The sequence below is a fragment of the Rhipicephalus microplus genome, chromosome X (assembly GCF_043290135.1).
Source record: "Rhipicephalus microplus isolate Deutch F79 chromosome X, USDA_Rmic, whole genome shotgun sequence".
NCBI classification, from domain to species: Eukaryota; Metazoa; Arthropoda; class Arachnida; order Ixodida; family Ixodidae; genus Rhipicephalus; species Rhipicephalus microplus.
The window spans coordinates 291,485,969-291,504,050 of record NC_134710.1 but is presented as its reverse complement, the minus strand read 5'-3'; the positions used below and the strand labels follow the sequence as shown (position 1 = coordinate 291,504,050).

Here is an 18,082-nt window from a genome sequence, read left to right as displayed (position 1 = left end):
TGTCGGAGGCAAGAGCGCATCATTCAAGCGAAGATACAAAAAAAAAAACGTGTAGCAATGCGAACCTTGATATGAAGTTATTTGTCATTTTTATTTTCCGGGGATCAAATTAAACGGAACTTTCAGGTGAACAGCGGGATTTCATAGATGCCCCGTAGCTTTGCACTCGTGCTTGTTTGTCCTGTTCACGGCTGCCGACGGCTAAACGAGACAGAGGTGACCACTCAAAAGCATGCTCGACAATAGCGGCATGATCTGATTACGATGGTATCACAGCTTCATAAAATAGAAAAGTAGGGGAATAGGAGGTTGACGGCCATTTACATGCCCGAGATGTAGCTCTCCAAGCAACGAAATCGTGTCGTCATTTAGCGATGTTGCGCCGGTTGGCCTCGAAGCGTGCGCGGTCTGCGTAGCGCAGTTGTTGCTTCATTTAACGTTACATGGCGTCACCAGGATTAGCTTGTCCCGCCGAAAACAGCCGTATAGTAACCGCCTACGAACGCTCGAGAGAAACAATTTTTTTTTTAACGTCACCGTGTTTCTGAAGCGAAAACACGCCCCGCATTCATTGTTCGGCGTGCGCCGCGGCTCGAAGCGAGTGAGAAGCGGAGACTGTCTCTCATGGAAATGAACCCCTACACGCGGGCTTTTTTTTTTTCCTTCCGGCTCAGGCCCACCCTTTTGTTGTCCGAAACGACGTTAGTAAATTCTCCCAGGCCGACGAGAAGCAGCGGGCTGTTCATCGCGCGTTTGTCGTCGTTCCGACTTGCGTCAGACTGCGCGCGCCGTGTCAGCAGAGCGATGCGGGAGTCGCGGCCCGCTTGCGCATCCGGACTCCTTCCTCCCCGAAACAGGCTCTCGAAACGTCGCCTAAATGGGGGATTGATTCCGGAGGAAAACCAAATTACAAACTTTTCCAGATCGTTGTCCTCCGGTCGGCGAGGTCTCGGCGCAGTGATTTACGATTGTTTTTGCCAAAAAGAAGATCGTTTTCGAACGACAGTGCGAGGCCTGCACTGTCTAGGCGAGGCGCGCGTGCCCCTTCCCTCTCTCACCTTCATCCTCTCTCTCCCCTGATGTTGCAGTCGCGCTCTGGAGTGCTCCCATGCAGTCCGAACGTGAAGCTCCTGCAAACGATGAGTTTAGCGAGCGTCGTGAACCCAACTAATGCTCGAGCTCCTTGGCGTGCGGCTTCTTAGGGTGGGCGCTGTATGCCGTGCATGTCTCACCGCTGCGTAGACATCAAATCTTAAGCAGCACTTTTGGCACGACGGGTGTATATGTTGCCGACAAACCGTTCTGGCATTTTGCTTTTTTAGATGTGCGTCTACTTTTATTTTGCATTCAACGGGCGTTGGCGTGTAACAATGTATAGGCGGCTGAGCACCGGATTTCTTCTATCCGCGCGTTTTTTTCTTTTCTGTTCCCTCTGGGAGACAAGCTAATTTGTAGCATTTGATAGCGACGAAAGACAAATAATGATAAAAAAGTGCCCTGCCGTACACTTTAGAGTCTCCAAGATCATTGCGATAAAACTGGAAGCCGCTAGCAAGAAGTACAAAAACAAAAGATAAAAAAATAAAAATAAAACAGTTAAAGAGTATTTGCAGATGCACTAAGCCTTTCGTCTCTACTTCAGTGTTTCCCGAATGCTACCTTCACTCCAAATGTCGCGTTATCTATTGTAGGACCTCACCTAGAGAGAGATTACATCAAATCAAAGAAAATACGAGAAAGAGTGAAACTAGAGGCGTTCATTCTCTTCTCCTTGGTGTGAGGAAAGGGTGTCAGGAAAAGAGACGAAGAGTGAGAGAGATAGAAAGTGATGAATGGTGTATTGAGCTGCTTACTCTAAAATACTTTCCTACTGACGAGCGCATGATGAACGCTGATACGACTATATGGTCGAGAAGACGAGACGACAGAAGGCCGCTGCATAGCGATTTTCCAGACCACGCTTTTACGACTTTCGGAGTTTCCTGCCTGCTGACTAAGCAAACATGAGCGAGCCCGTATATCAAGTAGAAGATTTAGAGACTTCATCTATATACAACGTGCGCAGAATGCAGCGTTGAAAGCCACCCTGGTGAGAAAGCCGTAAGCACGGAGCTTGGTGAGGCCCGAACCAGACCACGACCGAAGGGAACATAAACGAAGTGCATGAAGTGAAAGGAAGCCCTCGGTTTGCTTGGTACATATTCGTCGGATATATGCACTTTCCTGCACACAAATTCATGTATGGATACGGTAGGGTGGGCTAAATAAGGCAAAATTTCAAACTAGAGAATAAATTTTTTATTTCACTCGTTACTATGAAACATCAATGCGGAAACTTTCCTTTGGGTACAAGGTATGTGCTACATAAATAATACCACGTGTTTATTGCTCAAAAATTTATTTTAAAAAATTATATAAAATGCTCCAGATGTCTTATTTTGCCCAAACCTGCGGTGCAAAGTGAGACGCTACGTGGGGTAAAGCGAAACAGTGTGAGAAAAGTTTATTCCTTCAGTCTTTCCAGTATAAAGACTTGTAGTTCACTCTGTGGGCCCTTACAAAGTCTAAAGAAGCCCAGTCCTCGCACTCCACGCATAGATTCTTGACAGAGCCCGGTGCTGTGTTGCTCCGTAACTCCTTGCAGATTAAGCACCACTAGTCTTTCTTTGTGCTAATGTTGCGGTTTTTTTGAACGCTTGACCTTCATTGGATTATTCAACGACTGGAAGCTAGATATGGTCTGAAGTATCTTCTGCGCCTCTTTTTGCCGTTTCGATGTAGAACTGCTGAGGCACTTCATGGCTTTTAACTTCGTTAGCCAGGCTTTGGTGCGCAATGAATATAAAAAAGTGCTAGATTCAAATTTGCTAGCGTTTGTTTGTTTTTCAATTTCGGTATTGGAGAAAATTTATTAAAACTAAATCATAAGACATGTTTGTTAATGACTTGTAGATTCCGCTAATTTGTTCATGCGCCTCCTGAGAGCACCCTCGCGAACACAGAACAACCTTGACGCAGAGTGAATGGCGGGAGTCAAGTCCTGAACGGAAATCACTGCTTTTTCATGTCGTTTTCCTTCCGGGAATCTCTATATCATATTCTCTTGTACGTACGAGTCATCCTAACCAAAGAATTGTAATATATAATGAATGTAAGTAAATGGTTCAATTATTATTATTCTTTTAAGTTCAATTGAATTCTCTTCTGTTGAGTTTTGCCCATCTTACATGCCAGAATTCAATAAAATTTCCGCTTTGTCCCCGGGCACTAAAATAACTAAACTGTTGGTGTTATATAGCTCGTAGTCTAATAACTAGACAACAAAATAAATACTTAAGTTGTCAGTGCTATGACGCAGGAGTAGTGTCATGCACTGATCCAAAACGTTAGCCCAGCAGGATTCAATTCCTTTTTGATGGGTCACGAACACACTCACACCAGCCACGTAATTTTTTCCGCGCGAGCTCTGTGAGCGAGTACCAACTTTTGCACACAAAAAAGGTGGGCAACTAACAGCAGATATGCCTGAAAGAGGAAAACAAGGAAAAGTACTTTTTTTTTGCATTAGCTACAGAGGTCGGCAAATTCTAAACGTCGCGTGTTGCCCTGCGTCTCATTTTACACCACTCTACCCTAAACTCACATTATTAAGGCCACATGGAAACGCTTGCAACTTCTCTTTATTGCAGAAAACTGCCACTTAAACTGTTACCCGTGGTCACTGTGATAACGTGTGAAAAAAAAAAGACGGTCACCAATGGTTACAATACAGCATAATGTGAATTCTGAGCGCAGCGTTTTGTGCTTTCGACATAAACTGAGACACACAATTTGCGAGAGACATCTATGCGAGTACCACTACGCATACCACTAGTTCTTTTCCAAAACATTCATCTCTAGAAAACATGCGTTTACCAGTCTTTTATTCTAATAAAGGAAGCTTGGTGGTCGCACAGAAGTGAGTCGGACTGTGTTGGACTCGCTGAACCAATGCGCGGTTCTCAAAGATAAAGGTTTTTAGAGGCGAAGCTCCTCAACGCGTGGGTCTGTACATCCTCTGACGTATGTAGTGGTAAGTAGCCACCAGTGGCACATACCCGCTCTAGAGCGGGTATGCCACAGGGGATGCGAGATGGTGGTATTTGAAGTGTTTATTAGATGCAAGCACGGACGGACGCACGGACGGCAGACAGACAGACTAGCAGACGGACGGATGGATTGACGCACGAAACGAACGGAAGCACGGACGGGCTGATGGACGCTTCGCTCCACTCATCATCATTCACTGCGTGGATATGCTGTGTTTTTTTTTTTTGCAAGAGTTTCGCAAGGCTGTCACATCAGTTGGATGACTTACGATGGAGAGGAAAAAGGATGTTCTGGCGCATAAGTGGTAGCAAGGTATTGTTTGTTTTTAAGTCCATATTAAATGTCATCCACGACAACCTTTGCGTAGGTTGATGTGCGACTGACGTGAGGCACAGGAAGTGCAGGATATCTTTGGTAAGCGTGGTAGGTGATGAGAAGTACACAGCCACTATACCAGCAAAGTGTGGTCGAACATTGCTTGTCCAATTCTCGTGGTAAATACCTTGTTTTAGTTTGACAATCGCACCTGCTGTAATCGTTAGGGCGACCTGTCCAATTCCAGTGGCGTGGACTCGTTCGCGTGGTTACGCCACCGGCCGCTGCCACACCGCTTAACGCAGGAACGGGTGCCTAAGAGCTGCGCTCTAAAAATGAAGTGTCTATACCCGCCAGCGGGGACATACAAGCTTTCTCCTTTATTTTCGTTCCATTCTTTGCAGAGAGACGGAAAGAAGAAATCCCAGCAGGTTTTTTCCCGTCACTTTCGGTGCTGCTTGGCGGAGGACCCTCACCGCCTTCAGTCCCCATATATAGCTTGTCTTGGATGCGAACAAATATAGCCGTCGCGTGTTTCGACGTCGTAGTGAGAGCAAGTTTCACTGGCTAAGAAGTCGTTCTCGCTCAGAAATGCGAGCGCAGCTGCATATGTTAGCACACTCCGACTGGCAACGCCACGCCAAAGCGAGCTCACGCACAGTGCATGGTGGCACTTCAGTAGGCACACGAATGACAGATGGCCACCGTCTGCGGGATCTTCGTTCGTACGCAAAAACGGCTAAGAGAAGTAGATGAGGGCTTCCAAAGAGTGCACTCCAGAGGTGAAGGAACGCACCGAAGACGACCCGTTTCGAACGAACGAACGAACAAACGAACAAATGAACAGACAGACAGACAGACAGACAAACAAACAAACAAACAAACAAACAAAAGAGAGCAACAGAAAAAGATGCTTTCTCTCCTTTAAAAATCTCCACACGTTAGCAACCAATATTTGCGAATTCTAGCGCCAAGAACTTACTTCAGTATACAGTATAACACGCATTATAAACCCGGCGTGCCGCAATGGCTCAGTGGCTATAGCATGCTGCTGAGCACGAGGTGCTGGGTTCGAATCCCATCTCGAGTAGCCCATATATGACTTGTAAGAGATGAATACGACAATGCTTGTGTAATCTTAACGTTCAGCTTAGGTTATAGCAAGCGCAGCCAAAATACATTGGTAGACTTCCGTTACAGCGTCCCCTATGTAACATCGGTGTTTACTTTGAAGAGTTGAGATCCATCAATGAATGAATGAATGAATGAATCATAATATTATTACCCGATAGCTTACCACGATAGCTCACCTTTACATACTAAAGGCGGTCGCACATGCCTGTTAACAGAAATCAATAACGTTTCCGTTGCCTTCTGTGCCTTCGAGACACATCTCCATGGTACTAAAGCTCTGGCGACAGAAAATGGCCTTGGGTACAGTTGCTTAAGAAGCACCAGGAGAGGGCATCATTGATGTACAGTGTCAATTTTTATGAATAGGAACTGTGAAGCGCGTGGTATGCACGCTCCGGCGGCTGCTGGCAGCGCGTTCAAGCGGGAGCTAGAGCAACCGCAGTCTCTTTTCGCGTCATCTCGCAGTGAGCAAAACAACCATTCGTTGCTGATCCGGTAATCGCCTTGAAGGAGAAGAGGGTTGCCGGTGGTAATCGCCTTGGAGGGGGAGCGGGTCACAATCTTGCCACTGGTTCCATATCGGCAACGAATGGTTGTTTTGTTCGCTTCAAGATGACGCGAAAAGAGACTTAGGTTGCTCTTGCTCTCGCTTGAACGCGCTGCCAGCAGCCGCTGGAGCGCGCAGGCCACGCGCTCCCGTGTTCCATTGCATAAAAATTGACACAGCACTTTCTTAAGTGCACACACGTGATTATGTCAATGTCTCTTTTGTTCTGTCCCTCCTCTCACCTCTTTATTTCTTCCTCTAGTGCAGGATAGCAAACTGGGCGTGCGGCTCGTTGAACTCCCCACCTTTCCTCGCTTCTCGCTCTTGCGTTCACTCTAGTCAAGTGCTACCGGCATGAAATGAAACCCGACCAGCGACAAGCGTTCGCAATGGTATGGTGTGCGCCATTCAGTCCTAACTATTGACAAGCACGCAAATGTGCAGTGCCACTTGTCGGGTTTCGATATGACGAGCGCGCGCCACGCCACGCTCTTGGAGTGAACGGACACAGTAGACATGGTCGGTGTTATACCAAACAACATACATACATTTATTTAACTAATTTAGACGACGATATCGTCCACCGAATGATACATCAATCATGATCAGCCCGCTAAGACATCCTCACACAATTTCCATCCAGTCCAAAACATGGCAAACACAATAACGCGACAAACACAATAACACCCCCAAATCGGCGTCACCAACTCGACTTACCGCGAGGGCCCCCGACGCGCAGGCCCACGGTGCCCCGCGCCAAGGACCCACGCTAGAGACCATTCGCGGCAACCGCCGCGCGCCGCAGAGCTCGCTCAACTCTCGCTCGCCACCAAGGCTTGCCTTCCGCCAGGGGTCACCGCCGGCGCTACCACGGTCACAACCATGATGATGATGATGCATGGATGGATATGGCTGTACCCTTTAGATCGGGCGATGGCTAGCGCCACCAAGCCTTAATACTTAAGGAACCAAAAACTAGATTTATTTTTTTTTCTTTAAACGGTGAGTTTGAGGATTCGTACTTTGCAGTGAAGAGTTTAATTTTCACTCGTGCCTTGACTTTAGCCACCAATCAGATAACCTCCTTCTAGTTAAGTCTACCCGCTTAAAGTCTATTTTGCCCTCCCGGTCCCTAAACCCCAGTGCTTTGAAAAACTCTGCGCCATCATCCTAAACTATAGGGTGAAGCCCTTTACAGAACATTATCAAGTGTTCGGCAGTTTCTTCTTCCTCTCCACACGCACTGCATACTGTGTCTACCCCTTCGTATTTGGCCCGATATGTCTTGGTTCGCAGTACTCCCGTCCTGGCCTCAAACAGTAGAGAACTACCCCGAGTATTATCATAGATCCTTTCCTTGGCAATTTCCTACTTAAATGTTCGATAGATCTCTAGTGCGGACTTCTTAATCATGCCCATTCTCCACATGTCAGTCTCCGTTTCCTTCACTTTCTTCTTAACCGATAGTTCTTTTTGGTTTGGCCACCTGCTGTTTTCTAAGTATTTACCAGTCAATTTCCAGGTTCGCTTCCTCTATTTTGTATCAACATTCTTCATGTACAAGTAGCTGAAAACCTTCCTAGCTCAACGCTCCTCCCCCATTTCTCTCAATCGCTTCTCAAATTTTATCTTGCTGCTAGCTTCCCTGCCCTCAAATGATGTCCATCCCATATCACCTTGTACTCCCTGATTTGGTGTATTCCCGTGAGCTCCTAAAGCAAGCCTACCTATTCCACGTTGCTTAATTTCTAATCTTGCTTGTACTTCTGATCTCATGCACAAGACCGCATTGCCGAACGTCAGCCAGTGATGACAGTTGTAATCAACGCCACCTACCACCCGGTAGTTGTAACCCGAAATGCGGCTTTTGAGCGAGACACGTAGGCAACACGGCCCAAACAACTTTACAGGGGGTGTCAGCCCCCCCCCCCCCCCACACACACACTAAACCAAATGCGTGCGCCTCTTGATGGTGATGACTAGAGGGCACGAACTATACCGTTGGGAATGATCGCCGCTTTTCGGGGTTGATTTGACACAGATAGTACTGTAACATTACACAATAATTAAAATCTACGCTATATCTATATATTGCCTTACACCCCTCCACCCGTAGAACAGCGTGCAGTGGCTGCTTGAACATTACCATCGCTTCATGTTTGTTTTCTAGTAGGCTGCACTGGTTTTCGAATCGGAAACGCAGGGCAGTGACTACATCGCAAGTTATCTCAAGGTTAGAGGGCTTACTCTAGGTTCTTCAGAGATGTCCGACGCATCAATTTGTGAACCTTGCAATGCTATCACGAAACTATTCTTGTGCTGGCCCACCCAACAACCTAGAGGACGCAGTGAATTAAGGGCACCCTAACCACAAAGCATGAGATTTTGAAGAGTTTTACGCACATTAATTCCACCACAGATCTAGAGAAACTTCATGCGATTCACCATCGTGGAACGGCGATATAGTCGCATAAAACAATCATTATTTGAGATCGGTTATATCACTAAAAAAAGAATTACAGCGTCACATAAGTAAGCAGGCTTTGCGACGATGGAAATCATTCATAAATTGCCTCTATCCCTGCGAGCCTTTGCAGCGTAATGAAAATCTGTTCGTAGTTTTTGCAAAAACAAAACAATTGATCATCGTCATTATTTCAAATCTCTAAAACATTATCTACAACGCTTAGAGATTGACGCCGTGCTGCATCTTTCTGTAGAAGAATTGATGACGATACGAATTTCGCAGCAATGGGAACCGGGACGCCCGACCAACAATTCTCACGCAATCCCCACACAGTGTTCGGTTTCTATTGGTGAAATAAAACAGCAGTTGTCAGCGCAGAGTATTTCGCAGGCCCCTTGTGGACCAGTAAAAGTGATGAACCTGTTGCAGTGAGAGGAAAGGTCATAAATTAACACAATGCGTAGCGTGAAATAGGTGCTTTTTATTTCTCCCTGGCAAGGCATGATGAAACTTGACTGCCCCGTGAATTTGACCTGAACAGCTTGTTAATAAGTTCTTGGTCTGCAGTCACATTCAGCCTGCTTCTAGTTCTGTTTCGTATTCAAATGTGTTAGCCTAGGACAACTATTCTCGCGTGCGTATGTCGTAGAAAACTGCAACAATATCTTTACAGACCTCTCATGACACAGAGAAAACCTTTGTTAGCTCCTCCGTAAAGCAGAAATCTTATGTAGCGAAGCATACCTCATAATTATATTCCAGAAATCGCTTGGCTCCGGACGGGTCCCACGAATTTGGAAGATCGCTAATGTTGTTCCTATCTTCAAATCGAATAAGAAGGAAATAATTTCTAACTAAAGACCAATTTCATTATTATCCACGTGCTGCAAGCTACTCGAGCACATCATTTACAAGCACATTATTCAATACCTAACTGACAACAATATCCTTTCAGAGCTTCAGCATGGCTTCCGCAGTGGTTTTTTCGCAGTGGTTTTTCGACTGTCACACAATTGATCGAATTTACACATGACATCGCCTCATCACCTAATAACCACGAACAAGTCGATGCCATTTTTATTGATTACTGCAAAGCTTTTGACAAGGTATGTCATAAAAAACTTCTGCTCAAACTTGGTAACCTTCTTATAGGCCCAAATGCTGACAAATTATTCGATTGGATTACAGATGATTTGTACATGAAGAGTCAGTTTGTTCACTACAACCATGAACAGTCGTCACAAGCTCATATTTCTTCAGGTGTTCCACAAGGCTCTGTCTTGGGACCCCTTTTATTCATAATTTACATTAACGATGTCACTCAGGTTGTCATTAACACTCCAGTTAAGCTTCGCCTCTACGCTGATGACTGTGTATTGTATTCGAATGTACGTAGCGTCACTGACCAAGTTTTGTTGAATGATGTGTTTTCTTCCTTTTGCGAATGGAGTACAACTTGGCAAATGGAGCTTAACTTTCAGAGTACTGTGACAATAACTTTCACAAATATAAAAGGAGCCATTGCAATTTAGATATGGCGACTCCAATCACACACACTGGAAAAAGTTCAGGAAAAAGTATCTTGGTGTTCTATTCTCTCCAAACTTGAAGTGGCACAAACACATCGACCTTATTTCTGCAATATCGCTTAAGAAATTAAGTTACTTAAGAAGAACGCTAAAGGGCGCCACAAAAGAATGCAAGCTTATAGCCTTCAAATAACTGGTCAGACCTCTTCTAATATGCGTCTGTTGTGTGGTCACCACATCTTGCGATTGACATAAATAAACTTGAGGCCATCCAGCGAAAAGCGATAAGATTCATTTTTAACCGTTATGACCGTGATTTCTCCCCTTCTGAGCACTACCATGCTTTATCGCTAAACTGTTTCGAACACAGACGTATATGTGATCGGCTTACCATGCTACATAACATCGTGCACAATTCCGTCCGCATAGCCACACCCATTTCGTTCACCAATCATCCTACCCAGGTGACTCGCCGATACGATCCGTTGAACACTGTGCCATTAAAATGTTTTATTGATTGTTACAAATACTGTTTTTTTCCGTGCACAGTTGACACTTGGAATAATCTGGAGACTACTTTGAAACGACTACCACATGCGCTGTTTGTTGAACAAGTGTGCAAATATGTAAATTGAAGTTCTTAATTTCGCTGTTGTTCCTTTTGTTTGATGTTTTATTGTTTGTTGAACAGGTGTCAAATTATGCAACTTTATGCTTTTTTTACTTGTGCTGTTTTTGTTCGTTTATTGTAACCACTCCTGCAATGTCTCATACATGAGACAGCAGTATCTGTAAATAAAAAATAATACAAAAATTACGGCATATTCACGGGGTGAATGATGATGAATGGGCGAAGCTCCGGAGGGATTCATCGGTAAACAGTGAATCTTCCGTGTAATTCGCCCAGTCGATCATCATGTAAAGACGTGAGAAACGCTGTGTGTGTATATACACAAATCAACTTTTATTTGTTCTTAGACGATGGATGGCTTGCGATGTCCCTTGCCTCGCGCGCTCGCACATCGGGATTCTGTCTGCGAGCGCGCGCTGCTGCCGCCTTGCGCTCTCTCCGCTGTGCAGCCTTATCCATCCGGCGACTCCGAGCGCGCGCCAACAGCGAACGGATTTTATTACAACGCTCCCCCTAGCGTACGTCGCCGCACTAAATCGAACGATTGCCTTCAACCAATGACACGCGCCATATGTGACATCATTCCTATTTTATAAGATCTCGCGTCTTTCATCAACTACAAGTACCGCTTTCTAGTTTATAACATCTTGCATCTTTTCAACATCAGCTACAAGTACCACCATCTAGTAAACACTACAAGAACTAAACGAGAGGTGGCTACATACAGGAGACGGTACCGCCATCTAGTGAACACTGCAAGAACTAAACTAGAGGTGGCTACATACAGGGGACGGTACCGCCATCTAGTGAACACTGCAAGAACTAAACTACAGGTGGCTACATACAGGCTACAGGGGACGCACAGCCCACGCCCTAAGGAGCTTCGGCCCTAAAATTCGGAAGGGGCCGCTGCATCGGTACATAGCATGCCTTTTTTGTAGTTCTTTTCTTTTTCAAGGATAGTTTTTGTTGGCACCCCATCTGTGGTATTGTGGAGCCCGTATATGTGGACACTTCATTGAAAACAACTGAACTTGAAGATGCGATGGCTTTGTGCAGGCTTTACACAGCGTTTCGACCTGACGGCATTACTTATCGCGCTCTGTGCAATCTAGGAAATCAAGCTCGTGAGTCACTTTTGCCACTCTGCAATAACTCCTGACCGCATGGTACGTTGCTGCAGGAGTGCAAGTAATAGGGAGTTTTCGAATAGCGCACGCTGAGTTTTTGTTGTGGTAGGCCTACTATATCCGTCACCTAACGAAAACCTGCAAGTGGTTAGCGTACGACGCATGTGCAGGGGCGCGAAACGCTAGCGCAACGCCTTGTGCACGCCATTCGAAAACTCCCTAATATCCTCTGATTCCGCTTCCCAAAGCTATAGCAAGTTGTTTGTGGACATTCACACGTACCCTCCAATCGCGCTTGCTAGTTTCGGGCAAAAATGAGTAAAAAAACAATTATAACACGTAATAAAGGGCACTTAGAGCAGGATGAAGTCGAGCCAGATACTGTCATATGATTCAAGTGCGGCCACGCGCTCATCAACAGACAACGGTGTTGTCTTGGGGACATATATTGAGAAGACGAAAGCGAAGTGAAGGCTACTGTACTTATGAAATCAATGACAAGTGTTCACCTTTGCGCTTTCTGTTTTTCGAGCCGGTTGTTTTATGTGGGGGACACGAGCAGGTGACCTACGATATCGTCAGTCTTCCTTACCATGTCAAGTAAAAGGGCCACGAGGTTGACTGCCAGCGGTTACCTGGTTGGTGCGGAATCAGCGGCTATGATTTCGCAAATCTGCTTAAGCAACGCTTCAAGATGAGCGCAGCGCTGCTATTCTGCTTGCTACAACAGACACTGAAAGGCTGTTTCACAACCTGACACGGTGTCTCTCATTGAAGCAGCGGAACAACACAATATATCAGGCATACAAGGCCACATGAAATGAACCCTTCACTGGAACTCCGACTTCCATTCGGACTTCATCGGCATGAAGCTTCGCTTCCCTGTCCGCGTTTTTGAGAGTATACCCATCGCGAAGGCGTACTCGCGATTGAATAACAGGGAAGACCAGTAGCGAGACATGCAAGGTGACCGAAAAAAACATAGACCATTTGCTATCCTCGATGGGGTTCAGAAATACACAAACGCGTCACCACGGCTAGACGCATGGCCAGTTGCAATATAGGCCACCATCCCCATTGCCCATCACTGCACAGATCAGTGAAGGCACTTTTGCGTTACTTGCGGATGAAAGGCCTGCGCGAACGCCTTTGACTAAGGCTAGAGTCCTACACGAGTGAGCGAATGCACCACGTTTCCTTCCCGTTTCTCTCCCTCATCCTTCCATTACCCGTCCTCATTACCTCAATGTAGCGTAGTCCACCAGGCATCTTGCTAATTAGGCTTCTTGCGTATACTGTTTTCACTTTGTTTCCTTCCTATCCGCTTCCCCAGTGGAGATCAAGAAACTGGATCTGCTCAACCTCCGTGCCTCTTCGCGCTTTCTCTCTCTCTCTCTTCTGTGTGCACGCTCTCTCCCCAGATCAAAACCAACATAGACTGTTGAACTTAGTCACATATCGAAGTGAATGCTAAACAAAACCCTAGACAAATTGTAGTGATTGACTTCTCGTGAATATGGATAAATATGTGAGCCGCATAGGATGGAAGTGTGTGCCAATCATACTTGTGGGATTCAAACCAACTAGTTATTTGCACAGAAAAGCATGACCGCACAGGGTGATACACTGAAAACGCAAGAAGGGGAAACCCCAATGCTTGTTTTTAAAGCTGAAGCAGTGGATCGCTTCAAATCGCCATCTCACACAATATTGTTAAGTACAAGACCTGCAGTTACCACAAATACTAACACAAGGACAATCAATTAGAAATTAGACTTTTTCTCACCGTGAAAAGAAAGTGTAACTTGTAAGATGTGTTACAGGTGGCTTTTAAAACGTTGTAGTTGTAATTATCAACTTCTTTCTTTCAGCCCTGCTTTTTTGTTCTTTTTTAGCCATCATACCCTCTTTTCCCGCTGCGGGCCAGCCAACCAGAACTAACTCCTATAGCCTTCACATCTTTCTACACGCCTTACTTACAATCTAACGTATTCTGCTCCGCGTCTTTCGCGTTAGAGCACAGCTTTTAGAAGCCCATTTGCGGGTTTCACGCTGTTTCAGCACAAAGCCGAGGATCAACGACATCGACCTGATAACAAAGCGACCGCTTCCGACACGAGCGAACGATTTACTCTTCGAGTGCAGGGCGCGCAGAAGGCCGCGTTTCTGTGGGTTCCGGTTATGTGACATGCTTTCGACTATTTCCACTACTGCGAATGCGGCCTCTGTTTTTTTTTAATTTCACCCCTTGAATCTTCCCGAGGCACACTTGGCGCAACTTCGCACATAGGCGCAGTTTGGACGCAATCGGTAAAAGTGCGTCGTCCAACACTGCTGGTAAACGAACTCGATGAAGCAGAGGCTCAGCGCTGCAAAATTTAGTGTTATGGAGTATCTAATCATTGCTGATTTTGCCCAAGATATTTCCGATCTTTTTTGTTGTAAAGTGTGGTTATTCCGTGATGATTGTGTTTTTTATACGCTGGTTAGCACTAAGCACCACAATATAGCCGTAAGATAACGCAGTTATTGTATTTTGCTTGGCACGTTCTACCGCAGTATTCTAGCACAGTATTTTACCAGAGTATTCAAATACTCAATTACTGATCCACAACAAAGTTTGTAACTGCTTCGGAAAAACGTCGATACAGTCATCATGTCAGGCAAGGAGTCAGATTGGCTAATAATGTTGCGTGGCAAAAGCCTAATAGATTCACAACGTGGCTTCACAGCGTGATAACTGCATAGCAATCGGGTAGTTAAAAGCTGCCAACCCAACAAAGTGCTGAGTTAATCATCATCATCATCAGCATCAGCAGCAGCAGCAAGAACATCATCATCAACAACAACAACAACAACCACAACAACAACACTATTAACAAATTGTGCAGCTACGTAGGTGCAGCTACGTGGTACTTCGCAACTGCACTTGCAGTAGGTGCGCCAGGAGAGTGACGCGCGCAGACGTTCATTCCCTCGCAGCACGGTTGAGGTGCCCACCCATAAGCGAAGCATGAGGAGCGAATGCGTATGCGATGAAAACGAGGCCAGATTACGCTACCACGTTGCACCCTCAAGTGGAAAGTTGCTGGGCAGGCACCACGTAATGCGTAGGACACGCAAGCGGGGGTCAGTCACATAGAGCGACGGAACCGGTGCCAAGGGTGGGAAACGCGCAGCAGCCGAGGACGGCAAAAAGTACAAATGAAAATAAATAATAAGAAAAATGACAAAAGTGGGAAACTTTTATAAGCATAAGACGGACTCAGTTCGCGCAAGCTAGGACAAATTGGCGTTCAATTGGAGGAGTATTCCTCCAACGGTACACATAAAAAGATGGGCTGCTTATAATCATGATGGCGATCGTGATCTCCGCTGCACTTCTAACATTGCGTTTTCATCCTCACGAAAGGTTAATCCATTTTAGGCACTATCGCGATGGCAAAAATACAGAAATATTGACGAAATATGGCAATGACGTTAAAAATAGAATTACTGAGAGCCTAATATATACACCAAATAATTAAATTATCATATGTTCTATAACTATCTGCGTTCCACAACGAGGCTTGGTGGTGTAATGGATTAGGCTACTTTTGAGGGAAAGAAGATGCATTTCACGGTGCGTCTTAAGCACTCGTCGCTATTGAAAAATCTAGCCCCGCCGTGGTGGTCTAGTGGCTAAGGTACTCGGCTGCTGACCCGCAGGGCGCGGGTTCGAATCCCGGCTGCGGCGGCTGCATTTCCGATGGAGGCGGAAATGTTGTAGGCCCGTGTGCTCAGATTTGGGCGCACGTTAAAGAACCCCAGGTGGTCTAAATTTCCGGAGCCCTCCACTACGGCGTCTCTCATAATCATATAGTGGTTTTGGGACGTTAAAGCCCACATATCAATCAATCAATCAAGCTATTGAAAAATCTATATTAAAAGACGAGGTAGCAGCCTAAAATGAATTATTCAGATATCCTATAATGGCCTTATCGACGCAAGATCCTGCCGAAACCAAGCATACAGCCCGAAACTCGGTCGGCTAAAACAAAAAATAAAAAAGCTTTTTGCTAGCAGGAAACGGCAACTTCAGGCTGCCGTTTGCGTGAACCTATACATACTATATTGCTACTACGTACATAAATTCACTCAAAGCACACGGAGAAAGGCGAAATTTGAAACTTGATAGTTAGATCAGTTCCTCACTCATCCTGCGCGCGGAGATGACCATTTCGCAGCAATTCAGAATCACCAATAAAGTTCGAATAAAATACAAAAACGGAATAGGTACCGTTAAACGGGTAACAGTCTGCGCTTATAAGAAACAGTGATAGTTATGGTGGGCCTCGAGAGTATTGAATTACCGCGCGTGTGAGGTTGCGCACAAGGATGGGAATTATTGAGTAAACGCAGCCCATATCGATACACCGCGCCTGAAGGCATGCTTGGTTGTGGTTGCCCCGCTCATTGTGAACTCACGAATGCTAAGTCAGGCAGTGTATGTGTTCATGATGAATCCAATCAACGAGTCTTCTTAACGCGTGCAAATGGAACATGTAGTTTTAAAAAGTGAACCGCATGGCGAAAGGAAGGACCAATGAGGCGTATTCGGGGTTGCAATATGAGTTATCCTTCAAAAGTTGTTCAAGCGTTTTAGGCTTGTAAGTTATGACGAAAAAAGAGATAGATTTCGAATGTCTCCGAGGCTTTTAGATAAACGTATTTATTCAGAAAAGGGAGCCCAGTACGTAGTTGTTGAGGTGAGGAGAGAGGGAGGGGAGGTAGGCAGACACTAAATCACACGCGGCGAACCGCTAGTATCTCTAACGTGTGTCAATGTGACAAACTCAAAGCAATGTTCATGTGTGTTCTTTAGTATAGCTTACAGGCCAGAATGTAGAAAAAATTGTGTCGTTCTTTCGACAAGCATATATAGCAAGGTAGTGTGAAGTGAGCTGCTACAGGTCAAGGGCGTAGCCGCGGTGGGTGGGGGTAAGAGGAGATAGTCCTCTTATACTTTATCCATGTTGTGCGTTCGTTTGTATGAGTGCGGGTGCATACAGCCATGCAGTATTGAAAAATTCTCGTGGCGGGGCCATTAAAACCCCCTACGCCCTTCCCCCCTCTTTGCAACGCCAGTTCCACCCTCCCTTTTTTATTAAAATGATAAACAGGAGAAGTTGATGCCTTTACCACGCAACGCATTACGCACCCCCCCTCTCCCACTCTCCCTCCCACACTCCGGCGTACGCCAATGTGCTCGATCTGGACTATAGAGAGGAAAAAGGTACACACAGAGAGCGCAGGTGCATCAATGCCACTCTTTCTGCCAGCAAGACGCTGTCAGTTATGGATTATGTCAGGCGTAGCGGCTGTGCTTGCTCGTACCTTGCTTTTAAAGCCACGGGTCTCGTTTTAGCAGACACGACACGCGCTGCTGAGCAACGTGAATGTAAAAAAAAATAGAGCACGCACCAACACATACACGCACACACGGACACACACACCAAGAACAACTTACCGGGTGGGCACATGCACTCTGATTCTGGGATATTTCTTCTATTCCTAGTTAGAAGGCTCTGAAACAAGAGAAAAAAACACACACAAGAAAAGAGTCAGCCTCATATAGCACATCGTAGAGTCGCTGCATAGCCATTAAATACTAAGAATAAATCATTTGCAAGGAGCAAAGTGCCCAGAAGTATAGCACTCACCACATTACGAGAAAGAAACTTTCTAAAGATATGAAATCAGGTTTGGCGTTTACCTATATATATATATATATATATATATATATATATATATATATATATATATATATATATATATATATATATATATATATATATATATATATATATATATATATATATATATATATATATATATATATATATATATATATATATATATATATATATATATATATATATAGATGAAATAGATGATCACAATTTCTTCTGGCTACCGTAATAAAAGTTAGAAACTTCGAGAATAGGGCAGTATAGGAAACAAAACAATACAAAACAATAAATATTTTATTGTTTTGTTTCTCATACTGCACTATTCTCAAAGTTTATAACTATATATATATATATATATATATATATATTGCAATCAACACGACATGCCCATGCACACGTGCTGGACAGGTACCTGCTCCACTCCAAGCAATGGAAACAGTCTTTTAAGTGCTATACTAGTCAACCTGTTCTTATGTAAGGTCTCAACCAACACAACGTGTTTAACAAT

The 18,082-nt window shown here is 45.0% G+C and overlaps 1 protein-coding gene across 5 annotated transcripts in view; it reads right to left on the bottom strand.

The window, feature by feature from the left end:
• Nucleotides 1-18,082, bottom strand: part of LOC119162170 (uncharacterized) — a 515,775-nt gene that overhangs the window by 320,848 nt on the left and 176,845 nt on the right. For all 5 annotated transcript variants that reach the window (XM_075879320.1, XM_075879321.1, XM_075879322.1 and 2 more), the window contains exon 2: nucleotides 17,352-17,409. In XM_075879320.1, the coding sequence (XP_075735435.1) occupies nucleotides 17,352-17,409 (58 nt within the window). The remainder of the gene's footprint in view (nucleotides 1-17,351; nucleotides 17,410-18,082) is intronic.